The sequence below is a fragment of the Priapulus caudatus genome, unplaced genomic scaffold, assembly GCF_000485595.1.
Source record: "Priapulus caudatus unplaced genomic scaffold, Priapulus_caudatus-5.0.1 Scaffold1505, whole genome shotgun sequence".
NCBI lineage: Eukaryota > Metazoa > Priapulida > Priapulimorpha > Priapulimorphida > Priapulidae > Priapulus > Priapulus caudatus.
In genome coordinates, this window is record NW_014578566.1 from 8,060 (window position 1) to 27,159 (window position 19,100).

At 44.6% G+C, this 19,100-nt stretch overlaps 1 protein-coding gene across 1 annotated transcript in view; it reads left to right on the forward strand.

Moving 5' to 3' along the window:
- The window catches only part of LOC106816848 (probable ATP-dependent RNA helicase DHX37), a 26,675-nt gene extending 7,575 nt beyond the window's left edge, over positions 1–19,100 (forward strand). Inside the window, 23 exon segments of the mRNA XM_014821487.1 lie at positions 701–1,052; positions 3,728–3,832; positions 4,496–4,684; positions 5,969–6,069; positions 6,775–7,174; positions 8,905–9,056; positions 9,547–9,639; positions 10,033–10,243; positions 10,879–10,980; positions 11,321–11,401; positions 11,696–11,834; positions 12,332–12,464; positions 12,795–12,993; positions 13,194–13,426; positions 13,655–13,817; positions 14,127–14,375; positions 14,543–14,638; positions 15,130–15,286; positions 15,566–15,750; positions 16,103–16,223; positions 16,995–17,132; positions 17,791–17,959; positions 18,546–19,100. Coding sequence (XP_014676973.1) covers positions 3,752–3,832; positions 4,496–4,684; positions 5,969–6,069; positions 6,775–7,174; positions 8,905–9,056; positions 9,547–9,639; positions 10,033–10,243; positions 10,879–10,980; positions 11,321–11,401; positions 11,696–11,834; positions 12,332–12,464; positions 12,795–12,993; positions 13,194–13,426; positions 13,655–13,817; positions 14,127–14,375; positions 14,543–14,638; positions 15,130–15,286; positions 15,566–15,750; positions 16,103–16,223; positions 16,995–17,132; positions 17,791–17,959; positions 18,546–18,720 — 3,567 coding nt within the window. The 5' untranslated portion in view covers positions 701–1,052; positions 3,728–3,751 and the 3' untranslated portion in view covers positions 18,721–19,100.

Here is a 19,100-nt window from a genome sequence, read left to right on the forward strand (position 1 = left end):
CTTGGGATCAACACCTCCTTTCGGCAACGCTTCTCTAGTATCCCGTCTCATCTGGATGAATACATTTTGAGATTGCGGTGCTTGATTATCAAGCGGGTGGAAGGGATACCGAGGGTACATTTCATGTTGACGTTGTACGGGATGAGGATCTGGAATGAATTGTTCTGGATAGGTCGGTCGTTGTTGCTGCTGCAACCCATACATGTTATGTAGCTGATGGGGTGGTAATGAAAACGAAGCATTAGCAGGGATATTCAGCTGTCCCATTTGAGCGTCAAATATGGTTTTGCCAATTATATGCTGCGCAATATGACGGGTCCTATCGTCCAAGTTCTTCAATGACTGACTCACATACTGAGCAAAGACATCACCCTCCTCTGTAGTTTTTTGTTTTTTACTATGGATAGAAGCAGCCAACTGTTTAATGAGGTGTAGTTCTTCAGTGTCTATTTCCTTTCTAGCAGATCTAGGCCTTTTCTTCGTAGGTAATTTTGTTGAGCGTGGCGTTACTTGTGATGCATCCAGATTCAAATCGTCGTCATCACATGTCTGATTTTCGTCACCATCTTCTGTGTAGTCTTCTTCGCGACTTGACGTTTCACTCGCCTGACTTGGAGATGGAGATGTCTGAAAGAAAAATATAATGTTGTTATTGTATGTTAATCTATCTTTTACATGGGTTATTTTTCATTTTTTTCAGAGTCCCACTTCGCCAGAGCAGTGGCAAGCCATATCAGACGCCTTTGAGAAAAAAATGGAATTATCCTTGCTGCATTGGCGCATTGGACGGCAAACACGTGGCTATCGCACAACCCGACGGCACTGGCACAGAATTCTTCAATTACAAACACTTTTTCAGTGTCCTGCTGTTAGGTCTAGTAGATGCTAACTATCGTTTCATCTATATAGACGTTGGGGCAACAGGACGTGCTGGTGATGCTGGTGTCTTTGCTCAGTCGACTCTAAAGGAGGCATTGATAAGAGACAAGCTACATTTGCCACTTCTGCCTCCAAAAATGGTATCCCTGGCAAACTCTCCTACCACATAGTAGGTGATGATGCATTTTTACTTTCCGAAAGAATCATGAAACCGCATCCTCAACGTAACTTGGATAAACCAAAGAGAATATTTAATTATCGTCTGTCCCGCGCTCGACGCATTGTTGAGAATGCCTTCGGCATCCTTGCCAATCGATTCTACGCTTTTCTGACGACAATTTGTCTCGATCCCGATAAAGCCGTCTAGCGTTCGTCTAGTTCTATGACAGCGTGCGTGCATGTGTACCATAGGCTGTGTACCTGGCGGCCGCCACTGTCATTGAAGACTCATTCGTTCCACACGTGTACGTAACAGATCTGCTGTATGCCCCCCAAGGTCATCCGTATAGCGTATGTATATACACGTGCTCACTGCCTGCGCGCTAGCGTTAGGGTTAGGGATAGGGATAGGGTTAGGGTTAGGGTTAGGGTTATGGTTAGGGTTCCTGGGTTAGGGATAGGGTTAGGGTTACGGTTAGCCTTTGCATTACTCTCAGGGCACACACACATTCCTATCTACGTTTCCTACAACGACAGACAGTCAGAGCCTCAAGGACATCGCTCCGCGGGCGCCTTTGATGTACACGATCGATCGATGTATACCAAGAGCAGATAATACACATGTGTATTATCTGCTCTTGATGTATACGGCATGCTAGCAGGCCGCTGCGCGTTCAGAGACGCTCCCACACGCCTACACATTACCATTACACAGCCCGGCTCCCATTCGCCACTTCGACTCATTCATACTTCTCTGACATACACGTACGGTTACCCAAACTCCACGGACGAGCGAGGGAGTGGTTGACCTTTCCCCTTAGCACGCATACAAGGGTATGCCACACATGGGAAAAACTTCCGTCTTTATTTATCTGCATATATACATCCGCACTTGGATATTTGCGGTCGCAGGATTTATATATTCTAGCTGGCGCCATCGTGCCCGTTGCGTGCTTATTTTTAACTATTTCATTGTTTTAACCTTATTTTATTACAACTTAAAAATAGCTACACGCAATAAATTGCTTCTAGAATATTAGTATAGATATCTAGGAATCATTTGAGCTATTTAATTCTTAAATAAATTGGATGAGTATTCTTGAAATTATAGTCAAAACACTAAGAGTGTTATAACCTATGGTTATAACCATAGCGCAATACCCGTTAACACGCCAGAGGGCGCTGAATGCCACATGATGACGCTGTTCATTTGGCACTATATAAGGCGCGTTCACACGGACGTTTTTGGCCCGAGCCTAATCAGGCCCGTGCCAGATTTGGCTCGAGCCGAGCGTTCACACGGACGTTTTTGGCCCGAGCCTAATTAGGCCCGTGCCAGATTTGGTCCCATCGAAAACGGCGGACCAGGCCCGAGCCAAATTTTAGCACCAGCTTTCGGCGAGAGGTAGAGCGGTAGAATCGGTTGAGCGGTAGATGCTGCGAGTGTCAAACGTGTACTTCGACGAAATAAAGTCCAAAACAGTATAAAAATTCGACAAATTTGATCAGGATGCACGTTTTCAAAATTGATAATTGAACTAGGAACGTAAGTAAACACTCTAAATCGCACACAACGCCATCTCGCGACATACTGCCAAAGTATCTGTGAGATATTTGTGCAATAAAATTTATTTGAATTTGAATTTGAATTTGACAGACAGTATTTACCTCCCCCCTACTTGCGTACGTGTGAACGCTCCGACTCAATTAGGCCCGAGCCAAATTTGGCCCGAGCCAAATCTAGCCCATTTGGCTCGAGCCAAATCATGACCGTGTGAACACGGCTTATATCATAATTTTTTCAGGACCTCATGTAATACGCGTTTGTAAAGTTTCACAATTCTAACTAAAAGTTCACAATTTATGTGCTTATCCGCTGGACTATAATCCTTGTTACCATTTAATATTATACCTAATGTGATTAACTAACCTAATATACCTAATGTGATGTTAAAGAGTAAAAAGTAAAACAGTTGCCAATATAACGACCAGGATGCTACCCAATAGGCCATCTTGCAAATCAAAATTTTCCTCTGTGAGAAGCGTCGTGGACGTCATAGAGATCTGTTAAAAATAAAGGAAAAAGAGAGAAAAAAAATTCCCTCCTACTGAGATTGGAATTACCCCTTCACAACGATATCCATCAGGCTATTGCGCGCAGCCAAATATTTTACTTGCAAGGTGGCCAAGCAGATAGTGTCATGAACGTCATATTGTCAGAGGCAGAGAGGAGACAGGTTTGAATCCGGCTAGTGGGACATTTTTTTAAATATATATATAATATCGTAATTACTAATGTAACTAATTATCATAATGTTATTCTGTTACTTAGATAGCTCGAAATGACATTAGGGACATTAGGAATTAAAATATCAAATGAAAAAAATAAAACGTAAAATAATATATCAGCTATAGAGTTTTGAACCTGTCATTTAATATTGTTAAAAATGTTCGTAATTATCCTAGTGAGTAGCTTCGTGGACGTGATAGAGGTTTGTTAACGGCAGAGGGAGGACAGGTTCGAATCGCAATAGCCGCGAGAAATAGACTAACGGTATAACCTGGTATAACTGTAAAGGTCATTTCTACTTTTACCGCTACCAGCCGGAAGTTATCCGGCACGCGCGCCACGCAGTGGGAGAATTTAGAACTACGTGTAGAAATGACACACGTGTTATTTCGTTCGTAGCGAATATACACAACGTCAACAACTATGGGGAAACTTCGAAAGGGACACAACTGGAAGGCTAGACAGATAACAGAGACTACTATTGACAATTCCGAGTCTAAAAAAGTACGTGGTCGATAATTTGTTTACTGTTTGGGAAGTGATGCCAGTGGCAGTGCCGTGGTCACTGGTGGCGATCTGATCAACACTGTCACTGAGTCCGATCGTTTCAGCAAATCAATTTAACCATCTCACTCTCAGTGTCCGTGTCTGTACTGTACTGTGTACATGCAAATTAGGGTTCAAGGATAGAGATGATGTCCAGTGCGGTGATTGGATAGGATGATGTTAGTTGATAAGATAGGACTGGACATATCTTCTCTATCCCTGAGCCCGAATTAGTGTACTCCCTGACTGTGTGTTGACGCTGGAAGTGTTATGCAGTCAGTACATTAATTAAAGTACTATTCGTATTGCTATCTGAATCATGCAGGCGGGTGATGAGAACGTTTCTGTAAACAAAACTATGCAAATCAAGATCGGCATTGCACTTTGCAGCCAGCGCTCTCGCTTTTCCGGTAGACGTGGATGTTAACGAAACTGCTGATTATTAGTAATGTGTTGAGATTTCTTGCATCATCGAATACTTTTACTAGTTGTAGCATACCATTAAGTGTTTATAGAGGCAAATACTAATTATGAGGTCAGAATTGCATTAGGTTCATGGTGCAAAAAACCAAATTATCGCCAATGATTGCAAAATCCAATTTATCGATGCACCTTTTACAGATCAATGTTAAAGTGGACGACGTCACTGACAGAGCGGAAAACTACGATGCCAGCAATCCACTGGTTCTGCCTTCGAAGAAACGGAAAACGGCAGCGGTCGCTAGCGCGGCGCCTTTGCCCCTGATCCTGAGTAAGAAGCAACGAAAAAAGCTGGAACGAGTGCTGCAACAGAAGGAGAAAAAATCAAAGGTAACTAATTAACACGTGTGTGTGTGAAGGAGTTAATCTAAATATTACGACCAATTTCAACGCGTCTCCTAGTTTCTATGATCCATCAGATGGGCACAGTAATGCTTGACCTGTAGTTTGCAGTGCTGCCACTTTATACTTTTTTTAAAGTATACTTTTTTTAAAGAAAATATACTTTTTATATATTTTTCATACTTTTTTCATGCATAAATACTTTTAAATACTTTTTTTTACCAAAGATGGTCAAAACTCTTCGGACTTAGATTTAGGCACACTGTATTTGATTAGATTAAAGATTGCTATAATTGCTATAGTCTTGTTGCAGGATAGCTCCAAGAAATGGTATTGCTAGGGTTAGAATATATTTAGACGTCAACGTCAGTAGATATATTTACCAATACTAACGTCAATACACGTATTGACGTTAGTCACACAGCCTGGTCGGGTTAGTTGCAGGAGTGATGTGTGCTCTGTTCAGTGGAGTGTTTTTGCTCTCGGCTCTCTGCTGTCAGTGACCAAATGACAGACCATTGCAGTGTTTCCCCTGCATTGACACGAGCGAGGCGGGCCACCTCACTCAAATTCTCAGCCGCCATGCACACAGAAATTTGTCCAAAACACCGCCTCGCTGACGAAACTTTTGATAACTTGAAAAAGGGATTCAAGAGTCTCACACAATGTGTCCAGAATAGCTTAGAATGCACCAAATTGCACCATTTTTTCAAAACATTTTCCGGGGGAGCATGCACATGGACCCCCCCTAGCTGGCCAGGCACATGCACTGCTCACTGTGCTAGGACCTCGCAACACACAAACACATCACACAAATTTACTGCCTTCCAGACCTTTCTGGCCAAGGGAAAAACTGCATTGAAATATTCCAAAAGTGAGAGTTCAAGAGACAACTCCTCATGACATTGCACACATCATTCCTGAAGCTCGTTTACATGCTGCACATAGGCTATAATGTATTCGGTAATAAGGTATAAGGTAACAAATCATGGTAGGTTGATACAAATTTATACTTTTATTTATACTTTTTTTAGGCAATTTTGATACTTTTTTTGTAATATCCTAAGTGGCAGCACTGAATTTGATCGAATCCTCACCAATAGGAACGTGTACCCCCTCCTCTACAGCAGGCAGTGATCTTAGAATATCTTATTCCCCTTCATCAAAAATTGATCAATAACCCATATAACCAGTAGATAGCGAAACACGCCCAAAATTGTGCCAACGATGGGTTTCCCACTCGGCTAACATTTATAATTTATTTGAACGTAGAGAGAAGAGTTACTCAAGTCCCTTGCTGAGGTTCAGGCATCAAAGGAGGAGATGGAATTGCTGATATCAACCACCGGCATGCAGACGAAAGGCGTGAAAAGGTACGTTGGTCACATATATATACTCACCATTTACACAATGGATCAATACCATGCAGAACTAGACAGAGTGCACTCACGGAGAGTGCATACCTCCGCCAGCGACATACGCCATACGCCATAGGACTCACGAACACACGAATAACCCAGGATATAGGCCAGCGTACTGACATGTAGATGCTAGCTTGCTGGCTTGCAGCCGCTCGCTCGTAGCAGCTTCTCGTTGCTGCTGCTCGCTCACATGTACACGCTCGCTGGCTCGCTGCGCTTGCTGGCTGGCTCGCTGACTCGACGCGCTAATATCGATCGCGCGAACACACGAACACACTAACGCACGAGAGCGATCACATAACCTCCTCCAACTCCGTTGGGCGGAGGTAAAAAAGCATGAGTAATGAGGTTTAGAGAGTTATTTTTAGTTTTGTTAAGATTTGTTAAGAGTTGGGCACACCACTACATGGTTGCAGAGCCATTTTAGTGGGCATGTGTGTGCCAGGCTGCATGTACCACTGGATGTGAGAAATCATGGGAAAGCCTGTACAATGTAATTGCGTACGGTGTACCAGCCCTGAAGCCAAAGAAAGAAACATTGGTATAGGTTAACATGCATGTACATGCCGTATTCTGTCATTCCATCACAGCCGTATTCTGTCATTCCATCACATGCCGTATTCCGTCATTCCATCTTATGCCGTATTCCGTCGTTCAGATCGTCGAGGAGACGGAGACGCGGATGAAGGCGAACGCTATCGCCGGCAGCAACAAGCGACAAAAGACGAGCCCACCGCCGCCCGACGAACAAGAGAGCAGCTCGTCCGTGAGCTCATCGGACGAGGACGAGGAAGATGATTGGAGGGAAGGCTTGCAGTGTAGGCAACGGACGGACGAAAACACTCGGCGGACGCCTGCGGAGAAGCGGAGGAACGGAGAAGTTTGGGAAGAGTGGAAGGAGATTGCCACGCTCAGCAGCAAAGAACGCTGTCGTCGCGGGAAGCCAAGCTGAGATGAAGAACTTGGAGGAGGAGGAGAAATCGGAAGCGAGGAAAGCCGAGGACAGGAAACCCGCAGTTGGTTCTGCCCGTTGACCGCGATTGAAACTCCCGAAGTTTTCAGGTTTATTTCGTGCGTCGTTATCTTCCGTTACAAACATCACCAAGTTCGTTTTTTAGCTCATTCTGGACATCAGTTCAGATTGCAGACTTGTAGAATCGGGCTGATTCGTCACGTCCGTCCGGGTCGGTGTGTGGTCCGAGGTTCGAGCGTCGTGCAGTTCGTTGCGTCCCAAAACAGTTGGGCACAAATCTTAAAATATACCGAGCTCGACGTTATACGGTCACGATATTCGTAGGACGTGGGGTAAATCATAGACTTTATAATTATTGTGTGTAAAACGCTTAATTCGAAAACGAGTTGGGGATGTCTCGAGCTGGGGTAAGTCAAAGGCTCAAGGGTCAATGAGGGTTAGTATAAAAAGAAGAGTGGGAACATTCACTTTCCTTAACTTAAATGGTAATAGGAGGAATTGCGGCAGGAAATTGCGGCACAACTCTGAAAAACGGCTTCGACCTAGGCTCGTGATAGTCGGTGTTATAGCAATCATTTGAGGTAGGAAAAGCATCAGCTTGTGCCGAAAATTGAGGTCCACAGGGTCAAAGCAGTCAATGGGCACAGGGAGGAGTTTTAGAGATTTTTCTGAGGACATGGTTCTGACGGGAGCGATTGGAAAAACTTTTTGTCTCATGCGGTGGACCTTAGCAGTTCTTATGGCTTGTTATTGAAAAGGGACCATCAAATGTGTCCTCTTCTATGCTTGACATTTTTGCGGCAAGTAGTACTCTCAGTGGTCGGATACTTTTGACCTCAAGAGGGGGGTTAAACTTGGATTTTGTTGACTGTCTTGTTAGGAAAGAATTTGGGACTGCCGGGTTTGCTAGGAGTAATTCTATTACATGCCTGGGATGTATGAGGCTTACGCAATGTCACAGTTGGAAAATTTCAAAAGCTAAACATTTGGTTAATAAGGAAGGTGTCATGTTCCTTAAATCGTTTATAATTTCTATGTCATTTTATGTACTGTCAGGTAGGTGTATACATGTAACGTATGGCCACTTGCAGTGGCTTTTTCGGCTGCCAAGTGCATGTGTTTGGCGGGCAGTTTTTTGCCGTTGCGTTAATTGGTTGCAGGTGGCAGCTTATCTCTTGTGCAAATTTGGCAGCCTGGTAGGCTCTGCGTTCTAGGTAAATTGGATGAATTGCTTAACCTATGTCTGCTCTTGCAAAATAGTTGTTGCTAGCTACGAATGATGGGACTCATCTTTAATCTGAAAAAGGAACACTTAAACGTACGCGCCATCTCGTGGCAAACTTTCATAAACGATCCCAACGAACACATTCTTTTTGAAGAAAGTTTCCGGGGATACCAGTCCCTGCGATTCCACTGCGTTCGCTGTATCGTGAACAACATTTGGGCACTAACAGGGTTTTACTAGGCAAATTTCCCTCCACTCCACCACAGAGTCACCGCAGGTAGACGTTAAGATTTGAGCGCTTGTCGCTATGCGGCAGCCTTGTTTTGTTGCATCGCCGCGGCAGCGGTCGGTTCCCACCTCTACTGGCGCCACCTGGCAGTGACATTTGTGTAACCGATTAGGTCGATGTTGCTAGCTCTCTTATTTCACTGGCGCCACCTGGCATTGACATTTGCATAACATGTTAGCTGTCTAAACCGCGTTGTTTAACCGTGGTGATGTTCGGGCGCGGTAACCACGGCGACGTTGGCGCACAGTTACCGCGGCAACGCTCGCGCGCTGTAACCGTGGTAACGCTCTTGTCTGCTCGCAGGCATCCCGTCTGGCGCTGCCGATTCTAGCGGAGGAGCAGCAGATCATGGAGGCGGTGCACGACAACCCCGTCATTATCGTCTGCGGCGAGACGGGTAGCGGGAAGACGACGCAGGTGCCACAGTTCCTGTACGAGGGAGGATACGCGAGGTGAGCGTGTGTGTGTGTGTGTCGCGCGCCCGCGCGCAAGTTGTTACACGGTGGTAGAGGCAGCGGTGCGTGGCATTTACTACTACATTATATATTTAGTTATTATATATTTACTGTTACCTTATATTTTATTTACTGTTTCCCCCTTTTATTATCGCGTCATGAGATTAAGTCTGTCGTGGTCGTGTGTATTTCTGATGATTGTAATTCATGATGAAATTGCGATTGTAATTGCATTGCAAAAATGCTGTTTGCAGTACGTAGCAATAGCAAGTTTCCTTCCCAGGGAAAGAGTCGCGCAATTCTCATTGTACTCTATTGTGCTAACGTCTATCTCTCCTTGACTTAGTTGCAGTGGCAAGGGCGTCATCGGTGTGACACTGGGGTGCGAATGCTTCCTTCCCCGGGGGAAAATCAAGCACGATTCGTGTTGTGATCTATTGTGCTAACGTCTATTGCCCTAACATCTGTCTCGTTGACTTGGTTGCAGTGGTAAGGGCATCATCGGCGTGACGGAGCCGCGCCGCGTTGCCGCCACCAGCATGTCTCAGCGTGTCGGCAAGGAGATGAGCATGAGCAGTCGGTGAGAGAGTGTCGCCGCCGCCGCCGCCGCGTTTCTTACCCGCGACGTGTCGCAAGCTGTCGTTAGTTCTATTACCTTGGTCGAGCAGTGAAACAGTTTGATTGACCTTTGTGACCAATTGGTTAATCATGTCACTAGTTTATCTCCATGACGATATCTGACAGTGCTATCTGCATACTTCAGACCGTTCTAATCGACGCTAATTCATTAATCACATCATCTGTTTATCTCAACACGCGAAATTAAAAACGACGGTCATTAAATAATTGCATCACTCTTATTTAATTCTACGCTAATTCGTCGATTACGTTGTCGCCTCGTCTCCACGACGACGACGGCTAACGCGATTGAACTCTGACCTCTCTCTCTCTCTCTCTCCTCCGCCCTGCACAGCGAGGTGTCGTATCAGATCCGTTACCAGGGCAACGCGACGGCGGCGACACGGATCAAGTTCATGACGGACGGCGTTCTGCTGCGTGAGGCGCAGAGCGACTTCCTGCTCACGCGCTACAGCGTCGTGGTCATCGACGAGGCCCACGAGAGGAGCAGCTACACAGACATACTGATAGGCCTGCTGTCACGCATCGTACCCCTCAGACACAAGGTGTGTGTGTGTGTAGTGGTAGTAGTAGTAGTAGTAGTAGCAGCAGCAGCAGCAGCAGCTACACAGACATACTGATAGGCCTGCTGTCACGCATCGTACCCCTCAGACACAAGGTGTGTGTGTGTGTAGTAGTGGTAGTAGTAGTAGTAGTAGTAGTAGTAGCAGAAGCAGTAAGTGTGTGTGCGTGCGTGCGTGCGTGCGTGCGTGCGTGCGTGCGTGCGTGCGTGCGTGTATGTGTAGTAGGTGGTAGTAGTAGTAGCAGTAGTAGTAGCTAGTAGTAGTAGCAGTAGTAGTAGCAGCAGCAGCAGCAGCAGCTGCATGGACATACTGGTAGGTCTGCTGTCATGCATAGTGCCTCTCAGACACAAGGTGTGTATGTGTAGTAGTAGCAGTAGCAGTAGTAGTAGTAGTAGTAGTGGTAGTGGTAGTGGTAGTGGTAGTGGTAGTAGTAGTAGTAGCAGCAGCAGCAGTAGCAGTAGGAACAGCAGTAGCAGTAGCAGCAGCAGTAGGAACAGCAGTAGCAGCAGCAGTAGGAACAGCAGTAGCAGTACCAACAGCAGCAGCAGCAGCAGTAGGGAGAGAGAGAGAGAAAGCTGTACATCACTGACACATTCTTTCGCACGTTTCTTACACAGAGGGGAAACCCGCTCAAGCTCATCATCATGTCAGCTACCTTGCGCGTCGAGGACTTCACCGAAAACAAGAGGCTATTCAAGGTCACGCCACCCGTGATCAGGGTGAGTGTGGAATGCGCCCGTCGTGGTGTCGAAGTGTAGATTTCGTGTAGAGCATTTCGCAACTAGTCTCACCAGCCACGTCGCCTCGCGCGGCCTGGTGTTTTTAAGCGTAATCATTAATATATATGTATACATATCTCTGTTAAGTTCGTGAATACTTATATGATATATTTCGACGTGGTGGTCATGTTCAAAGTGTAGATTTCGTGTAGAGCTATACACCTATATATATATATATATATATAACCTTGATACAGTGTTTGAGCATAAATTTCTGTAGATCTTGTGGACGTGTGTTTTTGCCTGTGTTAACTGTAAGCGTGTGTGCATGTGGTTTCAGGTGGAATCGCGACAGTACCCGGTGACGATACATTTTAATAAGAGGACGCCCGATGATTATTTAGCCGAGGCTTTCAGAAAGGTGAGTAGATTATTGCAGAGAGCAGCGCCACCCATGCTGAGCAGCATCAGCAATGTGCTAATTAAATAGTTAATTGAGTTAATTGGTTTATTTTCAATTAATTAATTTGGTTAACTGTTGAATTTATTTGATTAATAATTGTTTAATTGAGTTAGTTAACAAATTATTGTTTGATTGAGTTAGTTAATTAATTTATTGATTTAGCTAATAAATTATTGTTGAATTTAGCTAGTTATTTAGTTTTTATTTAGTTAATTAGGTAATTAACGTTTTAATCGCCACCTGTGTCTACAGACGTGTAAGATACACCGGCAGCTACCGGACGGAGGGATCCTGGTGTTTGTGACGGGGCAGCAGGAGGTACACACGCTGGTTCGTAAGCTACGAGCGACCTTCCCCTTCTCCTCTTCCTCCGCCAGCACACAGAAGAAAGGTACGAGGGGCTCTCAAATAAGTCTCTCAGTCTGTGGTTGCGGCACTGGCTACGATTGGGGGTTTAAACCGTTTTGATGTAGTTGTTGAACAAAACGTGTATAAGTTTGGTTGATATGATTTATTGATCTGTTTATATTGTTTTATCGTGGTGATGAGTTGTATCTTGTGTGCCATTAGTCACTCAGTTAATCAATCAATCAATCAATCAATCAGTCACTCACTCAAACAATCAGTTATTTGTGTGGCATTGGAGATTTTGTGTATAACTGTAATGTGTAATGTTATTACACGTTGCAGTTGTTGTGCATTGCATTTAGCAAAATTATTCTTAAACTTAATATTAATTTGAAGAATAATTTCGATATATGACAATTTCTTGTGCACATGCTACCACATTTTACTACAACAACACGTCATCTTTTGTTTGGTATCGACACCCATATTAATAATTGTTAATTCATCGATTAATAATCAATATGGCGCGCGATTCCGTAGCGGACGTGAAAAAGGCGGACGTCGCAAAACAGAAGAGCAGCAAGCAGATGACGGCGACAACGACGCAGCCTGACATGGCGAAACGGTCGCCAGCGCCCCCTGCTGTCCTGCTGCCAGATATTAACCTGGACAGGTGAAGTCCGATCCCATCATCCCAAAACATGGCCGCCGCCCCCGCCCACCGACACCCGCTCCTCCGAGAAACAAAAATTTTAAATTTTAAAACGGCAAAAGTTAGTAAACGTTGTCATTTAGACGTGATATCGACGTGATTCAATGTATTTTTTTTTCGCTTGCAGTTACTCCATCCAATAATCGTGAAGTAACATTAATCACATTTAGGGACATCTAACATTCTGTCCCTCGTATGATCGATAGTTCAAGTTAATAAAAATCTTTCACAGTTAGTTAAAGTTGTCATTTATACGTGACGTCAACGTGACGTAATGTTTTTCGCTCGCAGTTACTCCATCTTGCCGCCGGACGAAGAGGAAGCATACGAACTTGACCGAACGGACGCAGATTCTGAGATTGGGGACCTCGATTCTGACGACGACGACGACGACGCCAATGCCGGTGCTGCCACCTGCAGGGCGGATGCTAGCATGCCGCTCTGGGTGCTGCCTCTCTACTCGCTGCTTAGCCCCAATAAACAATCACAGGTGCGTGAGACACGAAGCGAAGGCCGTGACCTGTGTAATCTACTTAGTAATAATAACTAATATAATAAAATATTAGAATGTTACTAATATAATAGCAACGTGTTAATATTAGTTTGGGACACACATTAATTAATGTCACCACCATTATAAAAAATGTACCACTTTGTATTATGTATCATGTGTGCTGCACGCACTTCTAGGTGTTCGAACCGCCGCCAGAGGGCGCCAGGCTGGTCGTCGTGTCGACGAACGTCGCGGAGACGTCGCTGACGATCCCCAACATCAAGTACGTCGTTGACACGGGCAAGGTCAAGGTCAAACTGTACGACCGCGTGACGGGCGTGTCCTCGTTCAAGGTCGCGTGGACGGCGAAGTCGGCGAGCAACCAGAGGTCGGGTCGAGCCGGGAGAACGTCGCCCGGTCACTGCTACCGGTGAGTGACCAACCCTTGTAGACAGGTGTCCCCTATAATATACAGGTGCTACCGTTGTAATATCTGTTATATCAATCATATGCATATATATATGTGTATGTATGTATATATATAATATATATATATATATATATGCATACATCTTTTTACAAATGCTATATATGATGATGTGCTGCTACCACCTGCGGGGATTTTCAACTGTTACTGTCTTGCCTCTCTCGTCTCCAGGCTCTACTCGTCCGCCATCTTTAACGACGAGTTTGAGAGATTCTCGCAGCCGGAGATCCTCCGGCGACCCGTCGACGACCTTGTGCTGCAGATGAAGGACATGAACATCGACAAGGTCATGAACTTCCCGTTCCCGACGCCTCCAGCGGAGAAAGCCCTCAAGGTGGGTGCGGGAATTGTCCGTTAGGATTTAAATAGTTACAACGAACAATTAATTACATAAAGATTAGTCCGGAAAAAAACAACGATGTGCATATAATATGTGAACGAGCATATATATCTGGCCGAGAATATTTCGTAATATAAGTTGATAGAAGTAAATGTATTCGAATTAGGTTCTAATCGTATTACAATTCGTACGAGAATGTTTCGTAATATACGTTAATTGAAATAAATATATTCGAATAATATTACGTTCCAATCGTATTATAATTCGAGTACGTGCGTAACTTGCCCTTTATGGTTTGCGCAGGTAGCGGAGCGGCACCTCGTAAATCTCGGCGCGCTCTCGCCTCCGCCGCCGACCGGTCGCCGCAAGGTCGCCCTGCCAAGGTCATCCGTGTTGTCGTCGTCGGGGAAGATAACGCCGCTGGGTCGCGCAATGGCGTGCTTCCCGGTGGCGCCCCGCTACGGCAAGATGCTCGCGCTTGCGCACCAGCACGCGCTGCTGCCCTACGTCGTCGTCGTCGTCTCCGCGCTCAGCGTGCAGGAGCTGTTCGAGGTGGGCGACCGTGGCGCCATCTGTGGCAGTTTTTGACGCGTTTCTGGCGTGGATTCTTTTTTTTTTTTTTTTTTTTCTCAGCATGCAAAAAGAGCAGTGATGTTTTTGTCATATACATGCACGCACGCACAGACGTCTGTCAGTACTCACTCTCTCACGTGTTTTAGGAAAACTACCGGCCGCCGGCGGACGATGCGGAGCAGGAAGCGATGAAGCAGATGCGCCTGAAGCTCGTTAACCTGCGCAGAGGCTGGGCCGGACAGGTGAGGGTTAATGCCTGCTGCCGGGTGGCGCCACGCAGGTAGACGCCGTTCGTCTGGCAATGCCGATCACACGAATAAATTAATAACGTGTAAATTAATAATATAATGCAATAGATCAAAACGTTTCTGTCCCTTTGCTTTTTGCATCACTATGTTTTAGTTGTTTATCATCAAGACACCTATTTAGTCGCAGTTTACACTAAAACATAACAATAATCTACCTGATAAAATAATTTATAAGTGATAATTATTAAATAATGAATTTAAACTCATTTTAAACTAATGGATAATTCGCGGAACTTAGTCATTTCCGCGACGAGCAGGGATGCGCAAACCACGCCTATCTCTCTCTCCCGTTGTCAGGGTAACTTGCTGTTGCTAGGCAACCTCGTGGTACTGCTGCAGGGTCACTCGTACGAGCGCGTTAATTCCCAACTACTAACACACGATCGTTTCCCATTTCCGCTCACCGTGCTCGTCTGCGTTGTCAGGGTAACTCGCTGTTGTTAGGCGACCTCATGGTGTTGCTGAAGGCTGTGGGAGCGTTTGAGTACGGCGGCGGGCAGCAGGAGTTCTGCGCGGCGAACGGACTGCGCTACAAGGCCATGCTGGAGGTGCGCAAGCTACGCACACAACTCATCAACGCTGGTAGGTGGCGCTGCTATGCACGCAGCTCATCAATGCCAGTAGGTGGCGCCGCTACACACGCAGCTCGTCAACGCCGTTAGGTGTCATCGCGTTTGTTATCTGTCACGTGTTTGATGGATACACGTTGTTGTTCTACTTGTTTTTTTACATTAAATTGTTGTCATTGCTGTTGTTATCATTAATATTATTATTATTGTTGTTGTTGTTGTTCTTATGTTACCTTTTTGTTTATATATTTTTATCATGTTTTTATTATGATTTGTTGATTTCTGTTCTCAGTCAACACGGTGATACCCGGAGAAGACTTGTATTTCGACCCGAAGATGGCGCCACCGTCGGATCTTCAGGCAAAACTTCTGAGGCAGGTGGCGCTAGCGAGCCTCACCGATCGCATCGCCCGCCGGTGGCCAGATAGCGGAATAAACGATCCTGAGGAACGGAAGAGACTGAGAGGAGCTTATCAGGTTATCTGGAAACTTTCACACCTACTGCTTATTACTTATAGTCTCTCTTACTGCACCTGCTTACCAGGTTATCTGGAAGCTTGCACATGTACTGTTTATTACTTAATTACTTAATTAATACTCTTAATGCTGGGTTGACTGCTAGACAAACATTTGCCAAATTAAAAACAACAACAATAAAAATGATTAAAATGATTACTGGTTGAGTAATTTATGATTAATGATTAATTTTACTATTATATTAACTATTAAAAATAATAATATGTGATTATTGAAGATTAAATAATTAAAATGCAAATGATTAAAACACATAATTTAAACGAGCGTTTGTGCATGCTATGTCGTTACATAGTGTCAGGAGCTTGCGGACCCGGTGTTCATGCATCCATCGGCTGTCCTCTGTCGCAAACTCCCGCCTTCGCAGTACATCATCTACCAGGACATCGTGGAAACGAGCAAGATGTTCGTTAGAGGCAAGGCTAATTACGACCGATAAGTCTAATTATATTATATAATAACGACTGTAATTACTATTATATCGTCGTTGGGAAGTGTGATCATTGATGCTATCGTAAATTATCATTGTGTATAGATATTAGATAGCAGGGTGCGAAATTAACGGGAGTCCGGAGTCGAATACTTTCTGATTTACTGTCGGACTCCCTGATTTGACATATGCAGGAGTCCGTGTGACTCCCTGAAAATTCTGCCACACTAACTATAGTTCGTTCCAGAACACGGCCTCGCAGAATTACCGTATTTTTTCAGCAAATGTCCAAAGAAAATTTGGCAGATGTGCAACCGCATGAATCTTCAAAATAAGCACACGTGTGTTATTGTTAATATCTTTAATTTTGACCTTCAGACTGCGGACTCCCTCATTTTGCCGCGGACTCCCTCTTTTTGAGGGTAGGGAGTCCGTTGGACTCCCGTGTTCAAAAGTTAAATTCTACCCCTGAGATAGTGGTAGAGATAGATAGAGGTGGACTAGATTCCCCTTTATATGCTTATCAACACTGTACCTTCTCTTCTTGTGAATCGTTAATGACGTGCTCTTGTTTCTACGCTCTGTCGCTGTTTCACTTCTCCCCGTCATGTACCGTCTCTGGATCATTAATGATGTACTCTTGTTTCTTCCGCTGCAGGCGTGGTAGAGATAGAGGAGAACTGAATTCCTTCCTATACGCTTGTACCTTTTCTCCTTGTGGATCGTTAATGATGTACTCTTGTTTCTTCCGCTGCAGGCGTGGTAGAGATAGAGGTAGACTGGATTCCCCTCTATGCTCCGTCGCTGTGCACCTTCTCCAAGCCGCAGGAAGAGCCAGCTCCGAGGTTCCGCGAGTCGGATGGCGTCGTCGTCTGCCACATGTCTTGCAGCTTCGGTGAGCGACAGACGCACGTACTCGCGCGATTACGCAGATGCGCATTTGATACGCGTGAAAAGATGTCAATTAATTTATTAAATTGTGCGTGTTTAAATGATGACGTCGTATTATAGGTTTGACTTACAGCTTCAGTGAGTGATGGACAGACGCGATTACTCTGATACGCAGATACGCATTGGATACGCGTGAAATTATGTCCATTTATTTATTAAATTGTGCGTGTTAAAACCGGTGACGTATTAGGTTTAGCGTATTCGGATTTCACCCGTGAGTGGTTCTGTAACTCCAGGTCCTGAAATAAGTGAGGGTTGTCAAGGTTATTCGAAGGTCATGGGGACAGTTGCGGAGAGTAAAATGAATGTTGCTACTAGTTTCTTTCTTTTTTCTGCTGTGTTTTCTTATCATTTGCTATACAATTAATTGTTCATCGTTATGTTATTTGTTACCTATTCCGACATTTTGAGACACTAGGCTGCAGGAAGGAGATCAGAGTTAGCGTCACAATCAAAGAAGTTTGGGGGAATGACTAATAACTAAAATACTACAACATAGAGGTTGAGTGTAAACGGCTCCTGCATCACAAGTACAGCCGTGTATCTATAAACAATCTATCAAAACTCGTTTAACCATTGCCATACTTACACTTCTCTCACAGGTAGAGGCTCCTGGCAGATTCCATCGACAGAGCTGCCATACCCCGTCGGACTGGACCGCTATCGCTGGTTCGCGCGTTTCCTGCTAGAGGGCGGGGTGTGTCCCAAGCTGCGAAAGTTTGCGGCGGCCATGTTGACCTTGCCCGCCACGATGGTGAAGAGCTGGGCGAAGTACGTTCTCGTGTTTTTGTTTCCACTTTACGTCGTCGTTGTCGTTTATCGATTTCCTGCCGAAATCTGTGAGTCCCATTGTATATAATAGCTGTGTGTACTCGCAAGATGTGTAAGTCAAAGCGTGAAAGATTAAAGCACGTATATAGAGGGTCTTTACCCTCTACGTGAGAAACATGGTGATCTGGCTGGCGACTATATATAGAAACAGTTCCATCTTATGCGAATGAATTCCGATTTTAATTCCGAAAGTAATGTGTTCTTAACTGTAGGTCAAATGTTATATTGCCAATGGTATTGATGTTGATAATGGTATTGATATTGCTGTTGATATTGATACTGGTATTGATGTTGATATTGGTATTGATATTGCTGTTGATATTGATACTGGTATTGATGTTGATATTGGTATTGATATTGCTGTTGATATTGATACTGGTATTGATGTTGCTATTAATGTTGTTGTTAGCATTGGTATTGGTATTGATATTAGTATTTATATTGGTATTGATATTGATATTGGTGTTGATGTTGGTTTTACAGCCCAATGTGAAGCAATTAATCATGTCATATTTCCTGTTTCCAGACTCCAGCCGAAGACAGAGGTGCTTCTAAAGGCCCTGGTGGCAGAGAGCGTAGACTGCCGCGACAGTCTACACGTAGTCTGGCGCCGCGACACGAAGTTCCTGCTCGCTACGTACTTGGACTGGTTGCCGGAGTCGCTGTCAAACGAAGTGAGGTCCATCTGGCCTCCGTTGTGACCGGCAGTGTAGATTATAGTACGAATAAGTGCTTGGTAGTGAAAGACGAAGTTAACTTATCTGCCCGGCACCCGTTGCCGGAATCAAAATTGGTCCTAATATTAACTTTTTCACATAGACCTGCATGACCTCTATACAATGTGTACAAGAAACTCGTAACTCTAGGATGTTTCTGACAACAGGCCCGTTGATTGAGTGCGTGTCTGTAGTGTTTCGCGTGTGTTGTTACGGAGTAATATCATTTTAATGTATTGATTAGGTACGGCCGGATGTATTAATAGTGGACAAATAGATTTTTTCTGTGCAGTACTGCTGTGAGCATACGTACGGGGTACGTACCAGTTGTAATACGTGTAAATAAACTATATCTTATTATATTA